The sequence below is a fragment of the Vulpes vulpes genome, chromosome 3, assembly GCF_048418805.1.
Source record: "Vulpes vulpes isolate BD-2025 chromosome 3, VulVul3, whole genome shotgun sequence".
Classification (NCBI taxonomy): Eukaryota; Metazoa; Chordata; class Mammalia; order Carnivora; family Canidae; genus Vulpes; species Vulpes vulpes.
This window is the reverse complement of record NC_132782.1, coordinates 106,353,328-106,363,923: the sequence shown is the minus strand read 5'-3', so window position 1 is coordinate 106,363,923 and position 10,596 is coordinate 106,353,328. Positions and strand designations below refer to the sequence as shown.

The 10,596-nt window shown below is 50.2% G+C and overlaps 1 protein-coding gene across 1 annotated transcript; it reads left to right on the top strand.

Moving 5' to 3' along the window:
* Window positions 1–223: 223 nt before the first annotated feature.
* Window positions 224–5,689, top strand: RMI2 (RecQ mediated genome instability 2). The gene is made up of 2 exons (XM_072753851.1): window positions 224–640; window positions 3,317–5,689. The coding sequence occupies exons 1-2, from the start codon at window positions 319–321 to the stop codon at window positions 3,463–3,465; spliced, it is 471 nt and encodes a 156-aa protein (XP_072609952.1). The 5' UTR covers window positions 224–318; the 3' UTR covers window positions 3,466–5,689.
* Window positions 5,690–10,596: the final 4,907 nt, after the last annotated feature.

The following is a 10,596-nucleotide window of genomic DNA, read 5'->3' as shown; positions in this document are numbered from 1 at the left end:
TGACTACTCTCATTCCCCCCAGGTGACTTGCATGCACATCCAATTTTGAGATGCTTTGAGGCAAGAAATTCTTTACCTCCCGCGTTCATCTACGTATTGTCTTGCAATTCGCTTCGTCCATCCCTCCGCCGCGTGGGAGCCTTTATTTACTTGCTGTACGCATGCGCACTCCTGGGGCTGGAGGAGGGCGGGGACCGTGGGAAGCCCCGCCTCCCGACGCCGACCATTGCTCCGTTCCGCCAGCGCGCTCCTGATTGGTGGCCACGGACCGGGCCCGGCTGCCTATCAAAGTTGGCGGGAAAGCGGAGGCGGGGCAGCATGGCGGCGGCTGCGGCGCCCGTAGGGGCTGCGGCGTCGGCTCCCGGCGGCGGCGGCGGCCCGGTGGCCGTGCGGCTGCCGCGGTCGCCGCCGCTCAAGGTGCTGGCGGAGCAGCTGCGGCGCGACGCAGAGGGCGGCCCGGGCGCGTGGCGACTGTTGCGGGCGGCGACGGGCCGCGGGCCGCTGGAGCTGGTGACCGTGTGGATGCAGGGCACGGTGGTGACGGCGGGCGGCGGCGAGGCGCGGCTGCGAGACCCGAGCGGGGCCTTCTCGGTGCGCGGCCTGGAGCGGGTGCCGCGCGGGCGGCCCTGCCTCGTCCCAGGTAACGGCAGGACCCGGACGCTGGGCCGACCCGGGGCGTGGGTGGCCTGGGGGCGGGGCCTGACCGGGGCGGGGCGGGGCCTGGCCGAGGCCTGGAATGGGCCTGGCCGGGGGCGTGGCCTAGCCGGGCCGGGGGCGGGGCCGGGGCCTGAACGGCCCCTCCCCCTCCCCGGGGCCAGGCCCACCTGCTGGGAACCCCGCCCTGCAGGCCCCCGGGATGCTGCGGGATCCAGACACTGGATTTGTGTCGGACTCTCCGGTGGAGGGACCTCCAGCGTCAGGATCTGTAATAATAAGCCTCTTCCCCGCGGGTGATTATTTTTTCACCCTCCCCCCTATCAAGTTTTGGAAAACGCGGTTGCCAGGAAGCCTCCGTCCGTCCCTAAGGTCTAGTGTGCCTTCCTCCCGGAAGCCCTCCCTGACGTCTAGGAATGGAGAGCTCTCGGGTACCTCTCCCTCCTGGAGCTGCCTTAGGCTGTAGTTCTCAAAGGTTTGCCTCCTAAATCAGCGGTGCTCAAACTTACCCTGAGGGCTTGCTACCACCCAGTGCTCTGGCCTCCACCCTCAGAGCTTCTGTAGGTCTGGGTGAAGCTGTGAATTTGCATTTCTAACCAGCTCCCAGGTATTGCTGATGTGGATGGCTTTGGGGCCACACTCAGAGAACCACTGGGCCAGCCCCCTGGAGGGCCTCGGCTGTGTCTCTTTGACCTCTTCGTATCAGCCTTAGGTGGAATTCCTGAGCCGAGCTGCCTAGAGCACTTTTCTTTTTTTCTTTCTTTTTTTTTTTTTTAAGATTTTATTTATTTATGAGAGACTCAGAGAGAGGCAGAGACACAGGCAAGGAGAAGCAGGCTCCTTGCGGGGAACCGGATGCGGGACTCATCCCGGGATCCCGGGATCTCGGGATCATGACCGGAGCCCAACCACTGAGCCACCCCGGTGATCCTTGAAGCCCTTTACCTTTTTGGATCTGTCCTGCTTTGTCAAAAAGGGGCCAATTGTATGGATTCAATACTAAGAATAAAAAAAAAAAAATGGCCTTAACACAATGCTCGGCTCACAGGGGTTCAAAACACCGGGACTGTTGTTACCAGGCTCCCAGCCCTTCACACCCACTGCTTGCCCCACCCCTCTCCCCATCCTTGAGCCTCCTCCCTCTGCCCTCTCTGCTATAGCATTGCTTAAATACGGGGTCAGCAAACCACAGGCTGCTGCCTCTTCAAATGGCCATGAGCTGAAAAGGCTTTTTACATTTTCAAGTGGTTCAAAAAATCAGAAGACGATTTCATGACATGCGAAAAGTGTAAGAGATTCAAGTATCTGGAGGCAGGAACTACATTTGGGGCAAATCACAGTCACCAGCAGGGTAGGGGTGGTTGTGAAGAGGTTGCAGCTGGAGGCAGCCCGACTGGAAGCCCTTGAAGTGGTCCAGACCAGCAGATGAAGGCCTGATGGAAAGGAGGGGGCGTGATGAGGAAGGAGCAAGGAGAGGGTGTGGGTAGAATGAACCCCGCTAGCCAGGTGGTCTGATCTCCGGAAGAGAGAGCTCATGCCAGTGAGTTCATCTCTCTAGTTGTCTTTGCCTTCCTGTAAATTTCCTGTTACCTCCCCTGGCTGGGATCTCCTTGGACTTGTTCTTCATTCTTTGGGTCTTCAGTAATTCTTTTTCTGAGGGTTCTGTCTCTACCAGCACTTGAGGTCATTCGGGAGGTATTGGCAAGTGTGATTTTAGAACTAGCCCCTGTCACTCAGGAGCCCCATATTAATTGCTCAAGTAGAATCTGGAGGTGGGTTCAGAGAAACCTGATTCCATGATGCAAGGGGTAGAAATCCAGAGAGGCAGGTGTCAGCTTGCTAGGGAGCTTCCTTCAGCCAAAACCCCGGGGGCCTGCGTACAAACTCAGCCCTGCTGTTAGAAGCAGTGTGATTAAAGCAGCCGTGCAGGGGCATGCCGTGGGGACTGGCAAAGTGCCTGCCCTTCCTGCTGTGTTTGGGGTTTTTTACACAGTTGAGTTTTGTGTGGTTAGGACTGGCCAAGTTTTGCTTTCAAGGAGAGCCACTTCCCCAAGGGAATGGGAAGAGAGTCGTGGTTAATATGTCATTAGATCATCCCAGTGGCGGCCCGCTCTCTCGTTGATTTGCTGGCATATGCCTGGCTGGTGACAGGGATTGGTCCCGGGTGATTGGAACAACAGGATGGCATGGCAGGGTATTGTGGCCTGCCCAGCTCTTCTGGCATCAAGGGAAAGTTGGATTTGCTTTGAGGCTTTCAGGTGGTGTCTTTGCAGAAAGAGGATTTGTCTTGCACACAGCCGAGCTAAGGGTATGTCGAGCCACATACCCTGTGACATTGGGCAAAAAAGCAGAGATAAGAGAAAAGCTTGGGGCTTTTGCCCCTGCCTTGGAACAGTCTAATTATAACTCATACTCTGATGTGATCTCTTCCATTCCTTAGGCTTGATTTGTTTTGTGCATGATGGCAACTTGCTGCAATTTTATGATTTTCAAACCAGAAGCCAAAGTTAAATGTTGATATCTACTCTCCGCTTTTTATTTATTTATTTGTGGGTCTCTGATTGCTTCTCTGATGAAGTTAAGCTCTCTAAAGGATGGGGGGGGGGGGTCTCTTTTGTTTTTGTGTCAACATAAACATCACCATGGGCTTTTCTTCTTCCAGGAAAGTATGTGATGGTGATGGGAGTGGTTCAGGTGTGCAGCCCTGAGCCGTGCCTTCAGGCTGTGAAGATGACAGACCTTTCCGATAACCCTGTCCATGAAAGCATGTGGGAACTAGAAGTGGAAGATTTACACAGGATTATTCCTTAGATGACACTGGAACCCTTGCTAATAACAACCGAAATCCTGAAGCAATTTAGGTTCTTACACCATGTGGATTTCACAGATGTCATTCTGCATATATTTCTCCAAAGTTTCTCCAGGAGCTTTGCTTTGGTTGACCAAGGAGTCTGGAGGTTGGATTTCTAAATGCTGGGACACTCCACTTACCCTTTCCTTGGTGTCCCTTGCTTCGATGACTCTTTGCAGATGAAAAGCAGATGTGTGCGTGGTTTTTTTTTTTTTTTTTCTCTCTTTTGGTTTATGTGTGTTAATGCTCTTCAAAGCATGTAGACATCTCATGTTGCATTTTCCAACTTTTATAAGTGATGGTACTTTTTCCGTTGCTGCTGCGACCCCCCTCCCTTTTTTTTTTTTTTTACCATGCAGAAGTTAAATCTCGCTCATTGCCTGCGGTGATTAAACTGTGGGGTTGTGGGCCTGGGAAACAGACTGCGTGAAATGGGAATGACATCACGGCCCGCCTCTTCTCTTCTCCCATCAGCAACTTCCATGTCCAGTTTGCAAGTCACACAGCGTTTTCCTGCTGCGGTACCAGTATCCCCCCAAGACAGCCCTCTCTGTGCTGCCGGGACCCCTGAGCAGTTAAGGTACATTTCCTGGAGATACCGAGGGTGTTAACACCTGTTATTCGTCCTCACTTGGAGATGTTGAAACACTTAGGAAATTTCTTATTGGAACTAAAATCAAGATTTGAGAATGACTTTTAGGCATTAATGGAATTTCTGCCTCGTAATTTTTGGTGAGACAATGCAAGGGAGCTACTTCCTGGTATAGAGGCTTTCTCCCCCCCCTCCCATTTTATTGAAATATAATTGACGTACAGCAGTGTTTAAGGGGTGCAGCATAATGATCTTACAGTTCCAACGTTTTCTGGATGGAATGACTTTTTGTTGTAATTATAATTCAAGGTGGGTTTCTGCTCTCTGCTACTTACTCATGCCTTATTTTTCCCAGGATTGTAAATATCAAGGGATTCAGATTATATTCCCACATTGCTATAGAGTTTTGTTGGATTATTGATCCTCTACCACTAATTATTGTATATGCTGTATTTTTTTTTTAAATAGACTATTTGGTGGGCACCTGGCTGACTCAGTAGAGCATACAAATTTAAATCTCGGGGTCGTGAGTTTGAGCCCCATGTTGGGCATGGAACCTACTTTTAAAAAAATAGACGGTTTTAAAGTAGCTTTAGATTTATAGAAAAAAGCAGAAAGTACAGAATTCCCATCTACCCCATCCCTCAGGTTCGAAAAAAGCAGAAAGTACAGAATTCCCATCTACCCCATCCCTCAGGTTCTTCTATTATTAATACCTTGCATTGGCGTGGCACATTTATTATAATTAAGGAGCTACACTTTACATTAGGATTTTGATTTGTGATCCACAGTTCTCTAGGTTTTACAAAGACATAATATCATGTATCCACCATGATAGTGTCATATGGAATCGTATCACCATCCTGAAGATCCTCCGTGCTCTACCTGTTGACCCTTCCATTCCTCCCTCCCTCGACCCCTGGCAACCACTGATCTTTCTCCTACTGTCTCCATAGTTTGCCTTATCCAGAACGTCCAATAGTTGAAATCACAGTATGTAGTATTTTCATACTGGCTTCTTTCACTTAGCAATATGCATCTAAGGTTCCTCTGTGTGTGTGTGTGTGTGTGTGTGTGTGTGTGTTTAAAGATTTTATTTATTTAATCATGAGAGACACAGAGAGAGACAGAGACAGAGACACAGGCAGAGGGAGAAACAGGCTCCAAGCAGGGAGCCCAATGCAGGACTCGATCCTGGGTCTCCAGGATCACACCCCGGGCCGAAGGTGGCGCTAAATCGCTGAGCCACCCGGGCTGTCCATGTGTGTGTGTTTAAGATTTTATTTATTCGTTTGAGAAACAGCACGATTGAGGGTGCAGAGGAGAGGGAGAAATAGACACCCGCTGAGCAAGGAACCCTGATGTGCGGCTCAATCCCAGGACTCCGGGATCATGACCCAAGCCAAAGGCAGACCCTTAGCCTCCCAAGCCACCCAGACACCTCCCTGTGTGTGTTTTTGTAACGTGATTGCTCATTTCTTCTTATAGCCGAACAATACTCCATTGTGTAGATGTACGGTAGTTTGTTTATCTATTGAAAGACATTTGTTTGATTCCAATTTTGCCAGTCATGAATAGAGCTGATACAAACATTCGTGTGCAGGTTTTGTGTGGACACCTGTTCTCAATTCTTTGGAGTAAATGCCTGGGAGCACAACCTGGTGATCGTATGGAAACCTGTGTTAGCTTTGTGCAACACTGCCAGACGGTCTCAGGCCATCCATGCTGCTATCACAAAATGCCATAGACTGGGGATGAGGGCTTAAAAACCACTGAAATTGGTTCCAGAGTTCTGGAAGCTTTGGGATGTCTGAGATGCCAGTAGATTCAGGGTACCTCTTCCTGTTGATAGGTGGCTGTCCTCACATAATAGAAGGGGTGATGGAGCTCTCTGGGGCCTCTTCTGTGGGCACTAATCCCACCCATGGGGGCTCCACCCTCATGACCTAATCACTCCAAAGGCCCCACCTCCAAATACCATCATGTTGGGGGTTAGATTTCAGTATAGGAATGTGGTGGAGAGGACACATGCTCTGTGTTTAGCACTGTCTTCCAGACTGGCTGCACCGCTTTGCTCTCCCATCAGCCACGTATGAGAGTCCCTGTTATCCTATATGTTCACCAGCATCTGGTGTTGTCAGTGGTTTGGATTTGCTCTTTTTTTTTTTTTTTTTTTTCTTTTCCTGATAGTATTTCTATTTTATGTTTTTAAACTTCTAAAAGTAAGGCAAATTAGAAAGCGTACTCTTTTTATTACCAATCTGGGTTTGTGGACTGCTTAAAGCTTCGTGTTGAGCCAGCCTCTGTTTAAAGTTTAGGGATTTTTCAGGCAACATTGCCGAGTTTTATCAGGAACCTTGTAGTGGGTAGACCTGAACGTGAGCCATTCGTTCATGCGTCCTTAAATGTGCTGTGTGGCTGTCAGCCAGTTAACTACATCTCTGTGCTTTAATTTCCTCATCTGCAAAATGCAGATTTTCCCCAGCTCCCAGCACCGATATGAGAAATAAATGAAGATGTACATAAATCACCTGTACATGCGCCTGGCACACGGCAGGCGCCAAGTGATTGTTTCTGGGAGGAAGAGTGAGTTCGTACAGCCACCAGCTGCCTTTAAAAAAATATTTTTTTAAAGAATAATTTTAGATCTACTGAAAAACTGCAGAGCCGGTACATAGAGTTCCCATATAGCACAGCCAGTCTCCTTTATTGTTAACATCTTACGTTAGTGTGGCATATTTGCTACAATTAATGAACTGACACTGAGATGTTATGATTAAAGTCTATACTTTATTCAGACTTCCTTCATTTTTTCCATAATGTCCTTTTTCTGGTCCAGGATCCCATCCAGGATACCGTTATATTTAGTCGTCGTGTCTCCTTAGGCTCCTCTTGGCTGGGAACATTGACCAGTTGCTTTGATTATGCAGATATTTAATTCTGACATAGTCCATGGGATCTCGGTTACAGGATCCTCAGCCTGAAACATGATTTCAGAGTTGTTACAGGGCTCCCAATGCTAGTCCTCGAGCTGGGTGTATGTGTGGTAGGCGCCTCCAGACCCTACCTGAAAGTCTGCCCTCCCGAGCTTTCCCCTTCCCGGAAACCCACTTTCCTGCTAGAAAACGGACCCTGGGCTGTGGAGAACCTTTCCCGTCTCCCGTGCTGCTTGTCCTCACCTAACTTTGGTAAATAATGCCTGGTTGAAAAATGCTGATGGAGCTTGATAGGGTTGCCTGGGCAGTGACCTCCGTTGGAGTGTGGGAGGTGGAATCAGAGGGTGCCTGGTGTTTTTCTGACCATCCCCATAGGCTGCCAGCAGCTCCCAAGGGGCTCTGTGCTGGAAGCGTGCCGCCTGGGCGTGTTAGCTGAGCCCTGTGGCTCCCCTGAATATTAATAGCTCTCACCAATTCATAGCATTTCCTCCTTGACATCACTAAATGAAAACGCATCTCGGTTGGGGGTTTTAGGTTTCTGGTGCCAAATCACAGTTGGTTTATCAGCAAGCTCCCCCCACCCCACTTCCTCACCAGACAAGGGCAGGCTGTGTGTGCTCCAGCCGCCCAGCTTCCCTTTTGAAATTGGCTCTTTTCTAAGAACTGAAAATAAGCACCCTAGGCCGTGACTTCACTTTTCTTGGAACTGCTTTACATTAGAAGAAGAAAACACACACACACACACACACACACACACACACACACACACCCTTCATTTAGCTGGTTTTGGATTACTGAGTTCCCTGGTCATTCCTGCTATGTCTTCTTGTAAAGCTGAAGTTTTACCGCAAAATTCTGATGCATCAGGTGAAGTAGGAAGGGGAAGTGGTGACCCCGTGACATGGTCGAGGGTACTGTGCCCTGGCGTGTTCGGGTATGATTGAATTCTAGAGGAGAGAAAGAGCTGGGATGGACACACTGTGGGGTCACATTCAGATCCCTCCAGGTCTCAGGTATGACTGCGCGAGCCTGAGAGCTGTCAGGCCGCCAAACAGGCTAGGGCTGGTGTCACTAAACCTCAGGCCACAGTCCAAACTCACCAAACAGCTACCTGTTTGCAAGGAGAAGGAGAAGAAATGCACTTCGAGCCACAATGACCTACATTGTAGCAGGCAAGTGGAGCCCGTGCCTGCTTAGGATAAGGGAGAGAGTGGCTTAGCCACACAGGAGTTCCAGTTCTGGTCCTGCCCTTTCCCATCTGACTTTGGCCTTGGGGGGTCAGTCTCTGAGCTGGACCCAGTTCTTCCCTCACAGGATACTCCCCAGTAGGTTCGTGGGAACTGGAGTAGGTGCCCCTTCTCAGTGGGGATCTCTATAGATAGGCACATACGTTGTTCTGAAATCATCTGTTGGTATCTCTGTATCCTTCGGAGAAGGCTTTCCAGTGATGTGATGATTGTGTCTTATCTGTCTCTGCCCCACACAGGGCCTTGCAAAACCTACATGGGTTGTCGGTAAATGTTGGGTAAATGGCTGCTTTTTAGGTAGGAGGACAGAGGAAACCCACAGGGAACAATGCTCTTGAGTTTACACTTGGCACACAACAGTTTTCAAATGAAAGGAGCACTTACAAGCCATGCCTAACTCAAAGCACTCTTTGAATTGAGCACCCTGGGTAATTTATAACCAGCCTGAGGGTGCTTGCTAGAATGTTCGAGAGAACTTTCCGAAGTACAAACAGGGACACCTTGATTAAGAAAAGGCTGGAGGAAAAGCAGAGAGACAGCAAGGCACCCCCCCCCCCCCGCCCCCGCAGATTTATGCACTTGGGGCAGAATCTGAAATTACAGCCCTACGGGAATCTGTAAACATCTTTTGATAAAAAATGCAAATTCCACCAGGAGTTACAATGCCAGGGACTGCTAGAAGATTTCCCCTATGTTTCTTCATTTTATTGTGTCAATGCCCCTGGGACTATCATCTCCCCAGCACCGCCTCCTGCCCCACCTCTGCAAAGGAATGCAGTCCTTTGTCCACGGGCAACCAGCCAGCAGCCTGTGGCAGAGAGGGGTGTCAGGCCAGCTGAGGTCCCACGTTGTAGGGGAGGTGGGCCAGCACCGTCCATCTGAGGGGCTGTCCTCTGAGAACCGCCTCCAGCCTACTCTGGAAGCTCCTGGTCTTTCCACTTAGGTGCTAGCTCCCCCTGCTGGCCAGCCCCGGGCACCGCCGCCCTGTGCTGTCCCAGATGGGATGAGATGGGATGAAACTGGGGCCGTGAGAAGCCTCACAGCTGTCCACCCTGGGAATTTTGCCCATTATGGCCAGGCCATCTTGGAGGTGGGGGACGAGGGACAGGGTTATGATGGTCTTGCTTTTTGAAGCCCTGCTCTACTGCCTATTAACTAACGGTGACCTTGGGGGGAGTGGGCTTCACTTCTCTGAGCCTTATCTCTGTCATCAGTCCAAAAGGGGTGACTTGAGGTCAGAGAGGTGAAGTAGTTTGTCCACATGGCAGTCTTAGCAGGTGCTCAAAAAATGTTCACCTCAATGGCCTGCCTTTCGCTGAGCGCCTGCTGGGTTCCAGGCTCTGGAGACACACACAGTGAACAAAAGACACGTGGTAGCTTCCAGTGGAGCAGTGTCTTCACATCTCTGACCTCCCTCCTGCTTACAGCTCCAGAAACTTCTGTGATTAAGTCACACTCACCAGGATAATCTCCCCCATCTCAAAGCCCTTCACCTAATCATATCTGCAAAGTCTGCAAAGGTAACATTCACAGGTTCCAGGGATTAGGCTACAGACATCTTCAGGGGAGGCATTCTCCCTACCCAGTCTGCCCTCCGTCCCCCCAAAATGCACGTCTGTCTCAAAAGCAGAGATGCTTTTGCTTCATCCCGAGGCCCTACGTCTTCTCTGAATCTCATCATCTAAATCATCTGAGTGTGCTGTGGGTGGGCCTTGAGTGTAACCCACCGTGTAACCACTCCTCTCCACTGGCAACCTGTGGAACTCAAGAAACCAAGCTCATCCCCTCCAAATGCTGTGGGTGAGAACCCAGAGGAAATGCAGTCTGGTTCTGCCCCTGATCCAAGGGACCAGAGATCCAGGCAAGAATGATAAAGAAGAAGAAACAACGAGGCTCCAGCACGTGCACATACCTAATCACTGGACTTCCCTTCCCCCTGGGCAAAAAGGAAATGGAAAGGAGCTTCTTCTCAGAAAGGTCTGTTGGCATCTGACTGTGTCCATGGAGCAAAAAGCAGAACCAGCAGTTTTCATCAAATAGATGGTGCCTGTTTGGGAAAGTCATTCAGGGCCAGGCCCCACCCTAGGGTCTTCCACTGCACTGCTGTGTTGCCTTTGGGTGCAGAGACTTCCCCAGAGGACCGCCCAGCCTGGGGGTCCCCGCACAGAGGCCTCAGGGCTATGGCACGTAGCTGATTATCATCCCACCTGGGCTGCTTTTAACCTCGTCTCTACCCACATCTTTAATTAGAATTCGTGTGGGTAGGGCTTAGGAAAATGTAAGCATTTAGAAAGCTCCTCGGATGAGTCTTAAAAC

Excerpts from the sequence above, each read along its gene's own strand:
- RMI2 (XM_072753851.1), top strand. The coding sequence starts at position 319 with ATGGCGGCGGCTGCGGCGCCCGTAGGGGCTGCGGCGTCGGCTCCCGGC. Across the intron at positions 641-3,316 it reads GCGGCCCTGCCTCGTCCCAG|GAAAGTATGTGATGGTGATG; the intron begins GTAACGGCAGGA and ends TTCTTCTTCCAG.